This window comes from Gobio gobio, assembly GCF_949357685.1.
Source record: "Gobio gobio genome assembly, chromosome: 23".
Taxonomy (NCBI): domain Eukaryota; kingdom Metazoa; phylum Chordata; class Actinopteri; order Cypriniformes; family Gobionidae; genus Gobio; species Gobio gobio.
In genome coordinates this window covers 41579223-41600653 of record NC_137119.1, presented here as the reverse complement: position 1 = coordinate 41600653, position 21431 = coordinate 41579223, and the positions used below count along the sequence as shown (strand labels likewise).

The 21431-nt window shown below is 48.2% G+C and overlaps 1 protein-coding gene across 1 annotated transcript in view; it reads right to left on the bottom strand.

Moving 5' to 3' along the window:
• Positions 1-18423: 18423 nt before the first annotated feature.
• Positions 18424-21431, bottom strand: part of LOC307119691 (uncharacterized protein) — a gene marked incomplete at its 3' end in the record, with an annotated part of 15492 nt that continues 12484 nt past the window's right edge. Inside the window, exon 3 of the mRNA XM_079806120.1 lies at positions 18424-18810. Coding sequence (XP_079662246.1) covers positions 18424-18810 — 387 coding nt within the window. The remainder of the gene's footprint in view (positions 18811-21431) is intronic.

The following is a 21431-nucleotide window of genomic DNA, read 5'->3' as shown; positions in this document are numbered from 1 at the left end:
GGTTGAGTCGTCTTGCCTCTCGGAGATACCCCAGGTTCTTATGGTCAGTCAGGACCAGGAACGGATGTTTGGAGCCCTCTAGCCAGTGCCTCCCACTGCATGAAAAGTGTGATTTTCGACCCCGTAAACGCCTGTATACTCCCGGAAATCTCCCTAATTTTCGTCAGTTTTCGACAATTTAGAGGCAGCGAATGTCGCGTTCGTCTGTGCCACAAATTGTCGTAAACGAACCATGACGTAGGTGGAGAGCCCCCCGCTGAGAGACCGCGCGGAGGTGCGACGCCTCTAAATAGCATATGAATAGCAGCGAAACCAGAGAGTCAACGGCCAGACTTGAATTGACTCACTCACTATTGGCTGAAGCCACTACATTTAAAAAAGAAAAATCCCTCGTGATTGGTTGGCAGATCACTGCAAACCAATCATTATTGGTCCCCCTGGCTCATTATAAATGTAAACCCCAATAATATTAATAAATATATAATTTATGTTGTAATAATTTGTTTTATATTAATGTTATTGTGCTATGAAGTATTCATACCATCAAGGAATATATGGGAAAATTATACGGACTGTGCCGTTTATTCAAAGAAAGAGCATTTATAAGCATTCAGCTGTTCATTCAAAGAAAGGGCTTCATTTATAAAACACAGCTGTTTATTCAAAGAAAGAGCTTTATTGTTAAACACACAACTATGTACAGTGCAGCAGTAATGTCTCGTAATGTAATATAAAGTTCGGCGTGCTCCAGGCTGCGAGAGCGCGGTGGCCGCACAATCCATCCAGACACCCCGTCAACAAAGCAGTCTTCCTCATCAGACATGAGTTCAATGGTCGCGGACTTCCAAATGTCCACCTCATCCTCAGCCGGCACACTCTCGCTTCCAGCAACTGTAATACAATCCATAAAGACAATAAGCAACCTGAAAAATACTCACATTGACAAAAAACGGATCTAATATAATAAATCTTACCCTTTTCCTTCTTGATCGACTCCGAGCTAAACTTCGCAGTTTCCGCCTGCGATGTAAGTTCAGGTTGTTTGTATCTGAAGCTGCGGCGTGTCGATTCATAATACGTCTTACAGGCAGCTGGAAAACAATTACATGAGACTGGTATTAATAAAAACAGTCACGGTAAAATTAAACAAGGAATGAGAAAAACATTAGAAGTTACTTACACACAATTTCGTCGTGATCAGCGGTTAAATCTGGACTCGCGGAAATCGCTCCAAGCAGATAAGAGCTCACGGCTTCGTTGTGAGGCGAGGATAGTCTGTGAAAACAAAATGTGCAGTTTTAAGCTCGGATCTATTAACGCATCCATTTCCTTATTCAGCTGAATAAAAGCATATTCTTTAAATCGTAACGTTACATTACCCATGCCCTTGTTCATAGCGCCTGCAGTTTGCCTCAGAGTTGTGAAGACGAAGACAGCCTCCTGAAAATTAGTCGAAAAAGTTGGTCGCGTCCAGGAGTTGAAGACGGCGTCCTGTCATTGTTGATCACGAAAAAGGAAAGCAGCAAAAAACATAGGAAATGTAAAAAAAAAAAAAAAGTTTAAAGCTCGTCTTCTACGCGTCATGGCCATGACCTCGACCACGCACGTCATTGGACTAGGGCTCTACTATGGAACGCGCCCGGGGCCAAATCTCTTTATACGAAACGCGTGACTTATGACTGTTTCAACACGCACTGTTTGTCCGCGTCAACGCAGCAATTTTTTACGTGTTTCTTTTGTATGTGTAGACACGCACATTCTGGTCGTGTAACAGGCATACACACACAGTCGACGCACAGTTTTAACATGTTAAGAAGACACATTTGAACGTGTTTCTTAACGCGCACATTCTGTACATGTCGAAGTGTAATATTTTTTTTTTTTTAAAGCAGACTTACCTTTAGATGTAGCCTAGGCTACATACATATTAATATAAGATATTAATTAATTGCTTAACTGACTACTGTGCTAGAGTAAAGTAGCCTAATGTTACAATGTATATTAAGTAAATGCTTAATATTATACAATTATTATAATTTATCTATATGGGTTATTGTTTGTTTTTTAAAGTTAGGCTATATATAATTTCTAAAAGTATATATAGGCTAATTTGCACAGCACATATTTATAACTGAAAACACACACACACACACACACAACTTTATTCACTTTCACATAATAATGTTTTTGTAATTTGGTGTTTAGTTTGTTGTATAGTTTGTTTATACTGTTCTGTCTCTGTTTTGTTTCCAGGAACATCTGATGAGTGCTATAATAAAATGACTTCATTATATTTAAAATATGTTTTGATATACATTTTATTTATATTATTAATATTTTATTTACCCATAAACGTGTCTTTAGGAAGCCATAAGTTATAGAGACAAGAATAACTTTTGCCATTGAAATGCCACATTAATTTACTGAGGACCCATACAGCCAATGATCATGTGTGAAAACACTTATACATAAATTGATCACTTAGAAATCAAAACTAAGGTTTGAGAAAGAAAGAATATGCATACAACAAAATATATTGGGCCCTATCTTGCACCCAGCACAATTGACTTTGTACACCGACGCATGTGTCATTCCTATTTTGCACCCGCGCAAAGCGCGCTTTTCCCTCCACAGAAGCACGTCGCTAAACTAGTGAATAAACTTGCGCTCCCTGGGCGGTTCAGCGCAAAAAAAGGAGGCGTGTTCCGGCGCAAACAATCCCTGGTGCTATTTTGCTGTTCCATTAAACAATTGCGCCACTGACCAGAAAAAACCTAGTCTAAAGTCAGTGGCGCGTTGTTCATTATGCTATTTTAAGGGCGCATGCTTGACCATAATGTACAGCGTGCACAACGCGCATACACTTTGCTCATGTAATCTACACAGATGCAACAGTTATTTTTGCAAATCATAAATTGTTACACTAAAAAAATATTAACACATGAGATGACGGAAATCATTGTGGTGTGCCACGAAGATGTGAAAAAATAGGCATAAATCTAGCTTACAAATGATTCAGGCTAATTGTAATAATTAAGGATAAGACCTGTTTGCCCAATAGTGGCAAGACATATATGTATATAAGGACATCTGACAAATTGGTTTGTCCGTCAAGAACCAGGAAAAAAAATCGACTGAAAAACTGAAAAAACTGAAAGACTGAAAAAAAAAAAGACTGTGAAATCACCTTTACCATAATGTACAACATTACAACTTCACTTCTCTGTCTTTCACTGCTCTTACAAGAACATCAGTCTCCTCGGCTGTGAACCGCTCCTGGCGTGCGCCTGGTAAATACGCCATAATAATCGCAATCCATAATGGAACTTGCGCACCTGCTTTTAAAGGGAATGTTGGATGACGCTCGGATTGGTTTATTCACGTTACGCCCAAACCACACCTATGAATAATGAAGCTACTTCAGACCAACCCATTTTAGATTTGCGCCGGGCGCAAGAGCCATTTATCCCGCCGGGAAAATAGCAACAGCGCCGAGACCCGCCCACAAAGTTACTTGCGCTTCGCGCTTTGACACTTGCGTTTCAGATCGTTAAAATAGGGCCCATTGTTTCATAGCAGCTTCAGTAACAAGTTCAAAACTGTAAACCGGCTCTAACAAGCCAATATAGTGTCAATATTCAGCTCAAGTGACTTCAGTGTTGATTCAGTTCAGCTGATTTCAGTTCAACTGTAAATTCCTCAGTTGTGCATATTCGTGTGTAGTTAGATATATGCAAAAACAACATTTTTGGAAGAGTTAAAATAGTTTTGCACAAAGTGTTGCTTTTGCAAGCGATGTCTGATGTTTTACATGTTGTGTGTTTTGTGTGTAGAGTTACAAGAAATGGAGCCATATTTTCAGAAATTGTGTGTAAGCAATTGATAAAACTGTAAATGAATCCAGTTTATTTTAGTTCAGGACTCATAGACCAGGTGTTAGTAATCTGTGCTTAATCTTTGTTCCAGGCAACAATTTTTTAACTCGCGATTTACTAGATTAGGCCTACTCTTGGCATAATTTAAACCCTGTCCAGGAAACCACCTCTTGAAAATCTGCATTGATAATTCATAAAATGTGGTGTGAGCTCAATTTAAATGACAATTACAGAAAAACACAATCTGACTTAACTATAAACACACAAACTTGTACTTTTCACATTTCTGATTAATAGCCATTTAAAAAATCATTCACAGTGCAGGGTGGAAAAATTAATTTTGGTATGTAAACTGTATGCTTTACTTGATTTATTTGTGTGCTTTTGGTTCATTGTCTTGTTGCATCACATAACCTCTCTAAAGGTTGAAGACATGAACTGCTGTCCTGTATATTTTTTTTTTTTACATAACATTGGTTATTGCTAATGACATACAGAGTAATTCATCTACACTGTGAGCCCAGACAAGTTGAATCTACTTAAAAAATTGGAGCAAACTGGTTGCCCTAAAAATTTAGTAATGTGAACTAAAACGAGTACATTTAACTTAAATTTAAGTTAACATTTTAACTTAAACTTTAAACTTGTTTTAGTTTAAAAAATTCAGAACCTAGATAAAACTCCCCCTGCTGCTACTCTGATTTGCATTTGTGTAGCTCACAGCATGTTCATTTACATGATAAAGCCTCCCCTAGAATTAAGGGGAGGGGGGGTCATGGGGGGACAACTGCCAAGCAAGGCCCACGTCAATTTCCGTCAATTTACGGCAGTTTTCGGTGTTGCCTGCAAATTGCCGTGCACAGTCGTAAACCTGAAGATCCACGGCAATCTACAGTGCCACATACTGACGAAAATCCCACTTTTCATGCAGTGTCCACTCCTCCAGTGCGAGCTTGATGGCAAGGAGCTCTCGGTTGCCGATGTCCGCCGGGCTGAGCTTGCGGGAGAAGAAGGCACATGGATGGAGACGGCTGGGGTTCCCCTGCTGCTGAGAAAGGACCCCACCCACCCCGGTGGTAGAGGCGTCCACCTCCACGACAAAGGGAATCTCGGGATCTAGTGTCCCGAGATAACAACAGAAAAGCAGATGGGAAATAATTAGCATAGCTGCTGTTCAGAATATTAATACTGTTGGTGCGATTTAACTGTAGTATAAAACGTATTTATTATGTGAATGCTTGGCTAAAGAGATGCGTCTTTAATCTAGTTTTAAACTGGGACAGCGAGTCTGAACCTCGAACAATATCAAGAAGACTATTCCAGAGTTTAGGAGCTAAATGTGAAAATGCCCTCCCTCCTTTAGTGGACTTAGATATCCTAGGAATGACCAGAAGCCTCGAGTTTAGTGATCATAAAGAGCGCGATGGATTGTAGGGCGATAAAAGATCCGTTAAATACACTGGAGCTAAACCATTTAGGGCTTTATAGGTCAGTAGCAATACTTTGTAATTGATACGGAACTTAATAGGTAACCAGTGTAGAGATGATAAAATTGGTGTTATATGATCATATTTTCTTGACCTAGTAAGAACTCTAGCAGCTGCGTTTTGGACTAACTGTAGCTTGTTTATTGATGATGCAGGACAACCAGCTAATAAAGCATTACAGTAATCTAGTCTCGAGGTCATGAATGCATGAACTAACTTTTCTGCATCTGAGATAGATAGAATGTTACGTAGCTTAGCAATGTTTCTAAGGTGGAAAAATGCCGTTCTTGTAACATATGAAATATGATTTTCGAAAGACAAGTTGCGGTCTAATATAACACCCAGGTCTTTTACTGTAGTGGATAAAGCGACAGGACATCCTTCCAAGTTAAAGTTGTATTGTGAGAGGTTTTGTGGGCAGTTTTTTGGACCAATAAGTAATACCTCCGTTTTATCTGAATTCAATAGCAGAAAATTACACGTCATCCAGTGTTTAATATCATCAACACACGCTGTCAGTTTAGATAATTTAGCGTTTTCATCTGGTCGTGATGAAATATATAATTGAGTGTCATCATAATAACAGTGGAAATTAATTCCATGTTTTCTTATAATATTACCAAGTGGCAGCATATATATAGAGAATAGCAGAGGGCCTAGCACGGATCCTTGCGGCACCCCATAGTCTACTGATGTTATCTTTGATTTTTCCCCATTTAGACAGACAAAATGGTAGCGGTCTGATAAATACGATCTAAACCAGTTTAATGCCTGTCCCTGAACACCAGTGTAATTTTGAAGTCGATCTAATAGTATTTTATGATCTATAGTATCGAACGCAGCACTAAGATCGAGTAGAACTAGTATTGAGATACAGCCTTGGTCAGAAGCTAGAAGTAAATCATTTGTGATTTTAACGAGCGCGGTTTCTGTGCTGTGATGTCATTTTCTTGCAAGAAAGAGCACAATTGAGTGGACACAACTTTTTGTAGTATTTTAGACATGAATGGAAGATTTGAAATTGGTCAGTAATTTGCTAGGTTATTATGATCTAATTGTGGCTTCTTAATGAGAGGTTTTATGACTGCCAACTTGAATATTCTTGGAACATGACCTAAAGATAAAGACGAGTTAATAATATTGAGAAGAGGCTCTTCCACTACAGGTAACAACTCTTTCAGTAGTTTAGTGGGTATTGGATCTAATAAACATGTTGTTGGTTTAGATGCAATGATAAGTTTATTTAGCTCTTCCTGTCCTATGGTTGTAAAGCGGTGTAGTAGTTCTTGAGGGGCGATAATTGCGGTTGAATCATAAGACATCATTAATGATTGTACATTTACAATTTTGTTTCTGATGCTTTCTATTTTGTCAGCGAAGAAGTTCATAAAATCATTACTACTAAACTGTAACGGAATATTTTGTTCAGGCGATGCTTGTTTATTTGTTAGTCTAGCCACAGTGTTAAATAAAAACCTTGGATTATTTTGGTTATTTTCTATTAGTTTGCGGAGATGCTCAGCCCTGGCTGCTTTTAGGGCCTTTTTATAACCTGACATACTATCTTTCCACGCAATACTAAAGACCTCTGAATCAGTTTGTTTCCATTTACGCTCTAAGTTATGAGTTTCTCTCTTGATAACATGTGTAGCACTGTTGTACCATGGTGCTTTAGTTCCCTTTCAGTCGGTCACTACGACGTACGTCGGTAATACCGACGAATTGGGATCACTTCAGAGAACCCCTATCAGCTTCGAGAACTTAAGAACAGGCCAATGAACAATTGGCGTGCGAGATTTGCATCTCGCGCTCCGCCCCGCGCCGCGGGTAAAAACAGGAAGCGAGAGCCACGCACTGACGTCATTCACTTCGGAGCCGAACCGGCGTTTGAAGTTGCAGACTGCTTTCCTGTGTATTCAGCGAAAGAGACTACAAGGACAGAGAGAAGAGGATCGTGTGTTGGTGTGACGGCACTTTCCAGCGGGACCGCGAACTCAAAGTTGCGAGGAACAACTGCTGTTGTCACAGCAAAAACCTGTTGGTATCGGTGGGCGTTCCTTTTCTGAGTGCAAACACAGGCTGCACTATCCCCTGTGTGTTGCCGCGGTTTCCCTGGGTGCTTCAGCACTCTCTTAAAAGAGCGTTTCCTCACAAAAAGAGCAACACGGGTGTGACTGCGTCTTTTTCAAGATGTCATTCCACCCGTGCGTTTTTGGATGCGTTCGTTCCCTCTTGCCCGCTGACGGCCACACTCACTGCATCACGTGCCTGGGCTTACAGCACGCTGAGGCAGCGTTTGTGAATAGCTCGTGTTCTCACTGCGGGAACATGACTATTGCGGTGCTTAGATCAAGACTCACCTACCTCCGGGAAGGCGGAGTCCCCCTCCCCATACCTCGATCTAGAGCTATCCCTAACCAGGATAGACCTACTTCGACGGATGACCGGGGTGATCTGAGGATAACGTTCAGGACAAACCCGCCTAGTGTCCCTACGCAGGTCCCTGAACCCTCACAAGCACCGCTGCCGGTGGCGCCACCGGAAGAGATCGCTGGTCCCGCCCACGGGCGCCCAGTCATCTCTTTCGGAGCGCCCGCGGATGAGCAGATGTCGATCGCAGCATCGGAGGGGGAGTTCCAGTCCTCGGAGGATGAGGACTCAGCTGTACTGCCTCCCTCTGGGAGAGTGGCAACGGTTGAGTCGGACCCCGAGTTGACGGCTATGCTTTCCCGGGCCGCCGAAAAGGTCGGGCTTGTGTGGAACCCTCCACCACGTCCCGAACCTTCTTGGTTGGATGATTGGTTTCTGGGGGGGGGTCGCGCTGGTTCTCAGCGTCCCGCCCCAGTGCCATTCTTCCCGGAGGTGCATGAGGAGCTTTCCAGGTCGTGGACGACACCCTTCAGTGCCAGAAACAGACCTGGAGGCTCCTCCCTCCTCACTACCCTTGACGGTGGACAGGCCAAGGGTTACGAGAGGATCCCGCCAGTCGAACGCGCCGTCGCGATGCAGCTGCGTCCGGCGACCGCCTCCGAGTGGCGTGGTGATCCTCGTCTCCCGTCCAAAGCTTGTAGGCTTTCGTCCAGTCTGACTGCGAAGGCCTACGGGTCCTGCGGACAGGCCGCGTCTGCCTTGCATGCCATGGCGTTGCTCCAGGTGCACCAGGCCCAGGCACTCATGGACATGCACGAGGGTAGGTCTGACCCAGAGCTCCTCCGGGAGCTCCGGGCGGCGACGGACCTCGCCCTCCGGGCGACGAAAGTTACCGCCCGTTCCGTAGGTCAGGCGATGTCCACCTTAGCGGTCCAGGAACGGCATCTCTGGCTCAACCTGGCCGACATGAGGGAGACTGATAAGAACCGGTTCCTGGACTCCCCCATATCGTCGGCCGGGTTGTTCGGCGACGCGGTCGAGAATTTCGCCCAGCAATTCTCGGCCGCCCAGAAGCAGACGGAGGCCATCAAACATATCCTGCACCGGCGGCCCGCTGCTGCCTCCACCCAGCCGCCGGCTGCAACACCTCCGCCTGCCCGTCGCCGAGGACGTCCTCCTGCGGCCGCCCCCGCTCCCGCCCCAGCCCAGCAGCAGCCTTCCACCGGCCGTGGGCGTGGAGCCGGTCGCGGGAAGAACGTCCAGCCCGCTTTGGCCGCTGCCAAGCCAGGTGGCAAGCGCCGTCGGAAGAGACCCTGAGACGGGCCGCCCAGAGATGGAGGAAACTGCTCTTCAGGAGATGGCTGCAGCACCACTCCTTCCCCCGGTGGAGGGCCGGGGGAACCCCATTTATTTTTCTGTTCCGCCACTGGCCCCAGTGCCAGTGGCACCCAAATTTTCAATAAAAGAGCAGTTTCTAACATCTCTGGGTGCCAAGAGAGCGCGTCTGGCGGTATGCGACGCTACCATGCCTCGAACCCCTCAGACACCTCTCTCCTCGCCAACAGGGGGCGTCGGTTGTGCGGACGCACACAATGTGCCTCCCCACGCTCGCCCGTCCCCTCAGCGGATGCAGGTCGTGTGTCAGACCCAGACCCCTGCACGGACCACTCCCATGTCGTCCTGGGGCCCCTGCGTTCCGCTGCGCTGCCCCGCTCCGGGTACGTCCGTGGTGCCGATGATCCCGTTTGCTCGGTCTCTGGGGGCCTGGCTAGCGCTCCCCAGCCCATCTCGCTGGATCATCCGCACCATCAGACTCGGCTATGCGATTCAGTTCGCCCGGCGTCCCCCGAAGTTCAGGGGTGTTCACTTCACATCTATACCGAAGGAGGGCGCCCCGGTGCTTCAGGCGGAGATCGCTGTCCTATTGGCGAAGGACGCGATAGAGCCGGTCCATCCAGCCGATATGAAGTCCGGGTTCTACAGCCCGTACTTCATTGTACCCAAGAAAGGTGGCGGGTTACGACCGATCCTGGACCTGCGTTACCTGAACCGCTCCCTCCACAGGATGCCGTTCCGAATGTTAACCCAGAAACGCATCTTCAGATGCATCCGTCCCCAGGATTGGTTTGCAGCGATCGACCTGAAGGAGGCGTACTTTCATGTCTCAATTCTCCCTCGACACAGACCGTTTCTACGCTTTGCTTTCGATGGACGGGCATACCAGTACAAAGTCCTGCCCTTCGGGCTGTCCCTGTCGCCCCGTGTCTTCACGAAAGTCGCGGAGGCGGCCATTGCTCCCATGAGAGAGCGTGGTGTTCGCATCCTCAACTATCTCGACGACTGGCTGATTCTTGCCCAGTCGCGGGAGCAGTTGTGCGAACACAGGGACATGGTGCTCCGGCACCTCAGCCAGTTGGGTCTTCGGGTCAACTGGGAGAAGAGCAAACTCTGTCCCGTACAGAGGATCTCTTTTCTCGGGATGGAGATCGACTCGTTCGCCATGACTGCGCGCCTCACAGAGGAGCGCGTCCAGTTGGTGCTGAGCTGCTTGAGTACGCTCAAACGCAGTACAGCGGTTCCACTTAAACATTTTCAGAGGCTCCTGGGGCATATGGCAGCAGCAGCCGCAGTAACGCCGCTAGGGCTGCTCCATATGAGACCGCTTCAGCACTGGCTACACGACCGAGTTCCGAGATGGGCGTGGCACAGCGGGTCCCTCCGTGTCCAAGTGACGCCGAGATGCCGCCAAACCCTCACCCCGTGGTCGGACCCTTCAATTCTACGGGCAGGAGTGCCTCTAGAACAAGTGTCCAGGCATCATGTTGTCTCCACGGATGCCTCACCCACGGGTTGGGGTGCCACGTACAACGGGCTTGCAGTATCGGGTCTGTGGACGGGGCCCCAACTGCAATGGCATATCAATTGCCTAGAGTTGCTGGCAGTTCGTCTTGCTCTCAGCCGCCTCAAAGGGTCGCTCAAAGACAAGCACGTTCTGGTCCGGACGGACAGCACGACGGCCGTTGCGTACATCAACAAACAAGGTGGTCTACGCTCCCGCCGTTTGTCCCAACTCGCCCGCCATCTCCTCCTGTGGAGTCAGAAGCATCGGAGATCCCTTCGTGCTATTCACATTCCGGGCCTGCTCAATCGTGCGGCCGACGAGCTGTCGCGGTTGCCAGTGCTTCCCGGAGAGTGGCGACTCCACCCCCAGGTGGTCCAGCTGATTTGGAGTCGCTTTGGGGCCGCACAGATCGATCTGTTTGCCGCCCACGACACGACCCACTGCCAGTTGTTTTATTCCCTGTTCGAGGGGACCCTCGGCACGGATGCACTGGCACACAGCTGGCCCCGGGCTCTGCGCAAATATGCGTTTCCCCCAGTGAGCCTTCTTGCACAGACACTGTGCAAGGTCAGGGAGGACAAGGAGCATCTCCTCTTGGTAGCTCCGTACTGGCCCAACAGGACGTGGTTCCCGGAACTAGTGCTCCTCGCGACAGCACCTCCTTGGCCCATTCCTCTGAGGCAGGACCTTCTGTCTCAGAGACGGGGCACCCTAAGGCACCCGCGTCCAGACCTCTGGAAACTCCATGTCTGGTCCCTGGACGGGACGCGGAGGTTCTAGGTGACCTACCGCAAGCGGTAGTCGACACCATCGCTTCCGCCAGAGCCCCCTCTACGAGACGGCTATATGCGTTGAAGTGGAACCTGTTCGTCGACTGGTGCTCTTCTCGCCGAGAAGACCCCCGGAAATGTTCGATCGGATCTGTGCTATCTTTTCTTCAAGACGGGTTGGAGCGAAGGCTGTCTCCCTCCACCCTCAAGGTATATGTTGCCGCTATCGCCGCAAGCCATGACCTCGTTAATGGTGAGTCCTTAGGCAAGCATGATCTGATCGTCAGGTTCCTGAGGGGAGCGAGGAGACTAAATCCTCCTCGCCCTTCCTCTATACCCCCTTGGGACTTGACTCTGGTGCTGACCGCACTGCAGAGGGCGCCCTTCGAGCCTTTACAGTCAGTAGAGCTTAAGATCTTGTCTCTAAAGACAATCCTCCTGATTGCATTGGCCTCAGTTAAGAGGGTAGGGGACCTGCAGGCATTTTCGGTCGACGAATCGTGCCTGGAGTTCGGGCCGGGTGATTCTCAGGTGACCCTGAGACCCCGGCCTGGATATGTGCCCAAGGTTCCCACTACTCCCTTCCGGGACCAAGTGGTGAGCCTGCAAGCACTGCCTTCGGAGGAGGCAGACCCAGCCCTAGCATTTCTCTGTCCCGTCCGTGCTCTCCGGACTTACGTGGACAGAACGCAAAGCTTCAGGACCTCAGAGCAGCTCTTCGTCTGTTACGGAGGACAGCAGAAGGGAAGGCTGTCTCCAAGCAGAGGATGGCCCACTGGATAGTGGATGCCATCGTCTTGGCGTATGAATCCCAAGACGTGCCCTGCCCGCTCGGGGTTAGAGCTCACTCCACCAGGGGTGTAGCTTCTTCCTGGGTGCTGGCTCGTGGCGCCTCGCTGACAGACATTTGTAGAGCTGCGGGCTGGGCGACACCCAACACGTTCGCTAGGTTTTATAGCCTGCGTGTAGAGCCGGTGGCTTCTCGTGTGCTCGCTTCCCATAGTCAGCTTCACTGAAGTGCCCGTTCTAGTGTCGGCTTGCTGCGCCATTCCCTTCCCCTGGAACGGATACGTGCGCTTATTTTCTCCAGTCGAGTTCCCCAGGATTGGCGAACCCTGTTGAGTCCTCCGCACCCCTCGGCAGTCGGATGTTGCGGAGCGTCCGACGCCAGGTCTGGCACTCGTATGCATTGGTGGAACTTGTGTCAGGCTGGGTTCCGTATGTCGTGACTCCTACGGCGGTCCCATACGTGTATTCTCCACGGTTCAGCTCCCTACGGGGAGCTCGTGTCTTTCCCTTGGCAGAGTTCCTCTGCCGTCTCAGTTCGGTGTCGTCTCCCGCCTGCATTAGGCCAGGGCCACCCCTGGGACTTTCGTATGTTGAGCTGCCCACGGCCAGCCCATACGTCTCTTTCCACATGGTAACTCCCTCTGGGCATGATGTGGCTTCCGCAGCGTCCTTCGGGCACGCTTTCCCAGCGTTATCCAATACAGTCTGCTGAATGGGTCTTGCGGAACAGCAGTATGACTCTCCTGGCGTGAATCTCCCCGCCCGCTTCAGAACGGGGTCTGAGGGGCTCTTGCTGGGCGCTGGTAGTGGTAGTAACTGTGGCGCTTTCCATAGGGATCCCAATTCGTCGGTATTACCGACGTACGTCGTAGTGACCGACTGAAAGGGAACGTCTCGGTTACGTATGGTAACCCTCGTTCCCTGAAGGAGGGAACGGAGACGTACGTCCCGTCGCCACAGTTCCTTCCATCACTGCAGGCCGAGTCACTGGTTCGGCTCCTCAGTGAAAAACGTCAGTGCGTGGCTCTCGCTTCCTGTTTATACCCGCGGCGCGGGGCGGAACGCGAGATGCAAATCTCGCACGCCAATTGTTCATTGGCCTGTTCTTAAGTTCTCGAAGCTGATAGGGGCTCTCTGAAGTGATCCCAATTCGTCGGTATTACCGACGTACGTCTCCGTTCCCTCCTTCAGGGAACGAGGGTTACCATACGTAACCGAGACGTTTTCTCTCTAACCTTTTTTAATCTAATTGGTGCTACAATTTCTAATGTACTAGAGAAAATGGTGCTCATACTGCTAGTCATTTTCTCTAGTTCATCTGTTTATTTGGGTTCACTTAGCAGCTGAGACAGATCAGGTAAGCTATTTGAGAATCTATCTATAGTGGTTGGAAGGATTGTTCTAACTGGTCGATAACGTGGCGCAACATGACAGATTTCAGCAGTACGCAGTATGCAAGTTACCATGTAATGGTCAGTGACATCATCACTTTGCGGTATAATATCTATATCGGTTGGGTTGGTTCCATGTGATATAATTAAATCTAGTGTGTGATTAAGACGATGAGTGGGACCAGTGACGTTTTGCTTGACCCCAAAGGAATTTAATAGATCTGTAAACGCAGCCCCTAACGCATCATTTGTGTTATCTACGTCCATCCATCCATCCATCTTCTTCCGCTTATCCGGGGCCGGGTCGCGGGGGCAGCAGTCTAAGCAGAGATGCCCAGACTTCCCTCTCCCTAGACACTTCCTCTAGCTCTTCCGGGGGGACACCGAGGCGTTCCAAGGCCAGCCGGGAGACAATCCCTCCAGCGTGTCCTCGGTCTTCCCCGGGGCCTCCTCCCGGTTGGACATGCCCGAAACACCTTCCCGGGAAGGCGTTCAGGAGGCATCCGGAACAGATGCCCGAGCCACCTCAGCTGTCCCCTCTCGATGTGGAGGAGCAGCGGCTCTACTCCGAGTTCCTCCCGAGTGACTGAGCTTCTCACCCTATCTCTAAGGGAGCGCCCAGCCACCCTGCGGAGAAAGCTCATTTCGGCCGCCTGTATCCGGGATCTTGTCCTTTCGGTCATGACCCAAAGCTCATGACCATAGGTGAGAGTAGGAACGTAGATTGACCGGTAAATCGAGAGCTTCGCCTTACGGCTTAGCTCTTTCTTCACCACGACAGACCGGTACATCGACCGCATTACTGCAGAAGCTGCACCGATCCGTCTGTCAATCTCCCGTTCCATCCTCCCCTCACTCGTGAACAAGACCCCTAGATACTTAAACTCCTCCACTTGGGGCAGGAACTCTCCACCAACCTGGAGTGGGCAAGCCACCCTTTTCCGACTGAGGACCATGGCCTCGGATTTGGAGGTGCTGATCCTCATCCCAGCCGCTTCACACTCGGCTGCAAACCGTCCCAATGCATGCTGAAGGTCCTGGTTAGAAGGGGCCAACACGACAACGTCATCTGCAAAGAGCAGAGACGAAACCGTGTGGTCCCCAAACCTGACACCCTCCGGCCCTTGGCTGCGCCTAGAAATTCTGTCCATAAAAATTATGAACAAAACCGGCGACAAAGGGCAGCCCTGCCGGAGTCCAACATGCACCGGGAACAAGTCTGACTTACTGCCGGCAATGCGGACCAAACTCCTGCTTCGGTCATACAGGGACCGGACAGCCCTCAGCAAAGGACCCCGGACCCCATACTCCCAGAGCACCCTCCACAGGACACCGCGAGGGACACAGTCGAATGCCTTCTCCAAATCCACAAAACAAATGTGGACTTGTTGGGCAAACTCCCATGAACCCTCCAGCACCCTGTAGAGGGTATAGAGCTGGTCCAGTGTTCCGCGACCAGGACGAAAACCACACTGTTCCTCCTGAATCCGAGGTTCCACTATCGGCCGGATTCTCCTCTCCAGTACCCTGGCATAGACTTTCCCGGGGAGGCTGAGAAGTGTGATCCCCCTATAGTTGGAACACACCCTCCGGTCCCCCTTCTTAAAAAGAGGGACCACCACCCCGGTCTGCCATCCCAGAGGCACTGTCCCCGACCGCCACGCGATGCTGCAGAGGCGTGTCAGCCAAGACAGCCCCACAACATCCAGAGACTTGAGGTACTCAGGGCGGATCTCATCTACCCCCGGTGCCTTGCCACCGAGGAGTTTCTTGACCACCTCGGTGACTTCAGCCCGGGTGATGGACGAGTCCTCCTCTGAGCCCCCAGCCTCTGCTTCCTCAATGGAAGACGTGACGGCGGGATTGAGGAGATCCTCGAAGTATTCCTTCCACCGTCCGACAACATCCCCAGTCGAGGTCAACAGCCGCCCATCGCCACTGTAAACAGCGTTGGTAGGGCACTGCTTCCCCCTCCTGAGGCGCCGGACGGTTTGCCAGAATCTCTTCGAGGCCAGCCGATAGTCTTTTTCCATGGCCTCACCGAACTCCTCCCAGGCCCGAGTTTTTGCCTCCACGACCACCCGGGCTGCAGTCCGTTTAGCCTGTCGGTACCTGTCAGCTGCCTCAGGAGTCCCACAAGCCAGCCAGGCCCGATAGGACTCCTTCTTCAGCTTGACGGCATCCCTTACTTCCGGTGTCCACCACCGGGTTCGGGGATTGCCGCCTCGACAGGCACCGGAGACCTTGCGTCCACAGCTCCGAGCAGCCGCTTTGACAATGGAGGTGGAGAACATGGTCCACTCGGACTCAATATCTCCAGCCTCCCTCGGGATCCGGTCGAAGCTCTGCCGGAGGCAGGAGTTGAAGATCTCTCTGACAGGAGACTCGGCCAAACGTTCCCAGCAGACCCTCACAGTACGCTTGGGTCTACCGGGTCTGTCCAGCTTCCTCCCCCGCCATCGGATCCAACTCACCACCAGGTGGTGATCAGTTGACAGCTCCGCCCCTCTCTTCACCCGAGTGTCCAAGACATACGGCCGCAGATCAGATGAAACGACCACAAAGTCGATCATTGACCTACGACCTAGGGTGTCCTGGTGCCATGTGCACTGATGGACACCCTTATGCTTGAACATGGTGTTCGTTATGGACAAACTGTAACTAGCACAGAAGTCCAATAACTGAACACCACTCGGGTTCAGATCAGGGTTCAGATCAGTTCCTCCCAATCACGCCCCTCCAGGTTTCACTGTCATTGCCCACGTGGGCGTTGAAGTCCCCCAGTAGGACGACGGAGTCCCCAGTCGGAGCACTCTCCAGCACCCCTCCCAGAGACCCCAAGAAGGTCGGGTACTCTGCACTGCCGTTCGGCCCGTAGGCACACACAACAGTGAGAGACCTATCCCCGAGCCGAAGCCGCAGGGAAACGACCCTCTCGTTCACCGGGGTAAACTCCAACACATGGCGGCAGAGCTGGGGGGCTATAAGCAAACCCACACCAGCCCGCCGCCTCTCACCATGGGCAACTCCAGAGTGGTAAAGAGTCCATCCCCTCTCGAGGAGTGTGGTTCCAGAGCCCAAGCCATGCGTGGAGGTGATTCCGACTATCTCTAGTCGCAACCTCTCAACCTCACGCACAAGCTCAGGCTCTTTCCCCGCCAGCGAGGTGACATTCCATGTCCCAAGAGCCAGTTTCCGTGTCCAGGGATCGGGTCGTCTAGGCCCCCGCCTTCGACTGCTGCCCGATTCGCTTTGCACCGGCCCCTTACGGTCCCTCCCGTGAGTGGTGGGCCCACGGGAAGGTGTCCCCACGTCGCTCCTTCGGGCTGAGCCCGGCCGGACCCCGTGGGGGAAGGCCCGGCCACCAGGCACTCGCATACGAGCCCCAACCCCAGGCCTGGCTCCAGGGTGGGGCCCCGGCTGCGCCATACCGGGCGACGTCACGGTCCTCCTTCTTTTTGTCATCATAAGGGTTTTTGAACACGTTGAAGACACGTTTTTGTCTACGTGTATGTTAAAATCTCCAACAATTAATGCTTTATCGACGTTGACCAATAGATCTGAGAGAAAGTCTGCAAACTCTTTTAGGAAATCAGCATAGGGCCCTGGAGGTCTATATACAGTAGCCAGGGCTAGAGATAATACGGATTTCTTTCTTACATCTAAGAGCGTAACATTTAGCACTAGTACTTCAAACAAATTAAACCTGTGACCTGTTTTCTGGGTAACATTTAGAATATCTCTATAGATTGTTGCAACACCCCCGCCACGACCAATCAGACGGGGCTCATGCTTATAACAGTATCCTGGTGGAGTAGACTCATTAAGACCGAAATAATCATTTGGCTTAAGCCAGGTTTCAGTAAGGCAAAGTACATCGAAACTATTATCTGTGGAGGTAGCTTGTTTCAGATGGTATAACTGTTCTCCGATCGACGAATCCCATGATGGTTTCCCAAAGACCTCCCTAAAGTGAGACAGGAACCCCGACAGGGTCTGGATCACTGGACTGTCTGTGGACCACATGGATTCCGCCCAACGGAGAGCTTTACCGGAGAGTTGAGATGTGATGAACGCTACCTTAGCGCGATCGTTGGGTTACAGGCACGGCTGCATCTCCAGGACCAGCGAACATTGCAGAAGGAATCAGTTGCAGGTGTGTGTGCTCAGTATTCAGGTGACAGGGATCGTTGTGGTAGTGAGGGGGTGGAGCCTGGCGTGCATGTAACACGCATCATTTGTGTTATCTACGTGTATGTTAAAATCTCCAACAATTAATGCTTTATCGACGTTGACCAATAGATCTGAGAGAAAGTCTGCAAACTCTTTTAGGAAATCAGCATAGGGCCCTGGAGGTCTATATACAGTAGCTAAGGCTAGAGATAATACGGATTTCTTTCTTACATCTAAGAGCGTAACATTTAGCACTAGTACTTCAAACGAATTAAACCTGTGACCTATTTTCTGGGTAACATTAAGAATATCTCTATAGATTGTTGCAACACCGCCGCCATGACCAATCAGACGGGGCTCATGCTTATAACAGTATCCTGGTGGAGTAGACTCATTAAGACCGAAATAATCATTTGGCTTAAGCCAGGTTTCAGTAAGGCAAAGTACATCGAAACTATTATCTGTGACCATTTAATTTACAATAACCGCCTTAGGTGTGAGCGATCTAATGTTTAGAAGACCTAGTTTTAGAAATAGTTTTTGTTCACTAATATTGAGATTTTCTGGTTTAATCACAATTAGATTTTTCCTAGATCCTACAGTAGATTTAATGTTTGACCTCACTAAACGAGGAATAGACACAGTTTCTATATAATGTTCTACATTGGTACTTATGTCAATTAAGTTAGGACAGCAAAGACTGTGATTTGGACTTTGACTTACTAGTCATATTGTGTTCAACGCCCTGGAGATGTTGTCCGACAGAAGAGCTGCTCCAATTCTTCTGGGGTGAAGGCCATCAGGACGGAAGAGCCTAGGTCGCTCCCAGAACAGATTCCAATTATTTACAAAGAGCAGCTTCTGTTCATTACACCATGACATTAAACATTCATTTAGAGCAAATAATCTACTGAACTTTTCATGTCCTAGTCGGTACGTGGGAAGCGGTCCAGACACGATGATCGTTGCTTCAGGCGATGTTCTGCGCACCGTCTCGACCAGACTCCTGTAGTCCTTCTTCAGAACCTCCGTCTGCCGCAGCCTGGTGTTGTTCGTTCCCGCGTGCAGCACGACAGCTCCGATGCGCTCGTCACCGTTCAGGATCTCGGGAACCTGCGCAGCGACATCGAGAACACGAGCACCAGGAAAGCAGTGAGTGATAACCTTGCCTTTACCTGAGGTCATAAAGGTTTACACAATGAACATATTTAGATATCCAGTTGTCCATTAAAGATGTACTTTACTTAGCATTTATTGTTTTATTATTAAACATTTTAAACTACATTACCCATATATCTCTGTCATTGTACCAATGCAATGGGAAACATGGCGCTGTAGTTCATTGAAGTGTGCAGGAATTCTCAGGGTTACGGTTGGGATCTCGGTAAAGGAGTAATATCTCACAACATAGCGACACTTTATAATTAGCTTAACGTCTTATTAACGTAATAAAAACACCAAAGCATACTTTGTAACGTGAAATGCCATTTTATATGGGTTAAAAGATAGTCCAATCACAGCGAGTTCTGCGATAAAGTCAAAGCCAATGACAACGCAGCAGAACAGAGGCGTCACACTTACTTGTCCATTTATGGTAAATGATGACAGATCTCATCCGGTTTCAACTGAAGGGATAGATTTTACTATTTAGGCTGCTAAATATTTATTTCTTAAATATTTATAAGCTACAACAGCACGGGTAGTTGTAGTTTTTGAAACTAAAGATAATTGCATCTACTAATATACATTTACTGTGTGTGTGTATATATATATATTAGTGGTGCAACGGATCACAAAACTCACGGTTCGGATCGCACTACGGATCGGATCATTTTTCGGATCAGAATAAAAGGGGGAGGAGACTATTTTTATTTGCCTTCCATTTGTTACATGAAAATTTTTGGTGTTAACATAACCTATATGGTTTATAGGTTAACAAGGAACTTTTGGTGTTAACAAGATAAAATAAATAAATAACCATCTGACTAAATCAAATTTGACTAAAAACAACCTGAGACGTGAAAATGGGCCTGAGCTTTTTTTCTTTCTTTTTTTTTAAAGATTAGGATGTCAACATTCTCAGGGAGAGAGTTAGACATCTCACACTTGTCGACATTGCAATTCTCTTTGTAGGCCTATACACTATTTTATAGATATCATGTTTAAACGCACTACACTTAAACAACGTTTTAATGAATTCATTACTTTGTATTTATATAGCCTAATACCTACTTTAGATGTATATATTACGTTGCTCATGCAAATTGCAAAACAGACAATATAGACTATGTTAAAATAACAAACATTTTAAATTAAAACTTATGCTTTTCTTTCGTTTTTAAATCTTTTTACAAGAAATCCTGAAGGTCATAAAGAACTTTGTTTTTCCACCTCCAAGAAAGGACAGGTGCTCTCCATTATTTCTCCTTGTTTACTTAAAGGCTGTTTTCCTTGCTTTACTCGAGGCAAAAAGCCGTGTGTTGACTTTGAAAAAGAGTAGACTTACATTATATGCATCTGTGGTGGAATTACTAGATTTTCGCATCGATACATGTTTGTTTTAATGCGGATGCACATCAAAAAATCGGAAATGATCGCAGCACAGCTGTATGGCTACGCGCTCCTGAACGCACTGACGGACCGAAGCCGGTGAAAGCTGTATCCGTTAACAAAGGTACGGAAAGAATACGCACTGCAAAGGGAGTATGTGTGAAGCGGGCGTCAGCAGGTGCCATGCTCGATGTATGCGCCACTTTCATACGGCTTTCTCGTACCACAGTGCCTACATAGTTACAGTTTTGTCCACACCCTTCTTCCGTCATCATTATATTTTCCGGGGAAGCCAAAATGCTCCCATACACGTGATTTGAATGATGCGGGAGGCTTTTCAAGTTCTTCTACTTCTCCGCTAGCCACTGATTAACATTCCCTGTTCACGTGAACACATGTATTTCTCTGAAACTCCGCATCGAGTTTAAAGGAACGAGATCACTTAAAAAGCAATATCGGCAGAAAAACTGTCTTTTAGTCTGCGATCGCTAAACAATTCAGATTAATCCACAAGTTTTAAAAAAATGCACAATAAATCGCGGGTCACGTGCGTGCCGAACCGTAGGTCATGATCCGTACGGATCACGGATCAACTGCGATCCGTTACACCCCTAATATATATATATATATATATAATCTTTATTTTATATAGCGCCTTTAAAAAGAGAATCTCAAAGCGCATTACAAGCATAGACACATAAAAATCACATTAAAAAGCCATTCTGAAAAAAATGTGTATTAAGAGCACATTTAAAAACAGTAAGAGAATCCGCCTGTCTGATCATCATCGGAAGAGAATTCCAAAGTTTAGGTGCACAAGTGGAGAAGGCCTGGTCACCCATTGAGAGTAGATGGGTAGAAGGAACAACTAAAAGACCCGCATCAGAGGAGCGGAGATTACGTCTAGGCGTGTAAACAGTTAAAGGTTCCGTTTTTTGTGTTTTTTTGAAGCTTTGATTGTGTTTACAGTGTGCAATATGACGTGTTCATGTTTCGCGTGTAAAAAAACACAGTATTTTTCACACAATTTACTTATCTGTATACCGCTGTTTTCACTGTCCTCAAAACGGCTTGAAAGATTTCCCTGTTCTATGAAGTCCCTCCTTCAGAAATACGTAACGAGTTCTGATTGTGCCAGCGGTTCCTGTGTTGTGATTCGACAGCAGCTTAGCGCACGCAGAGCG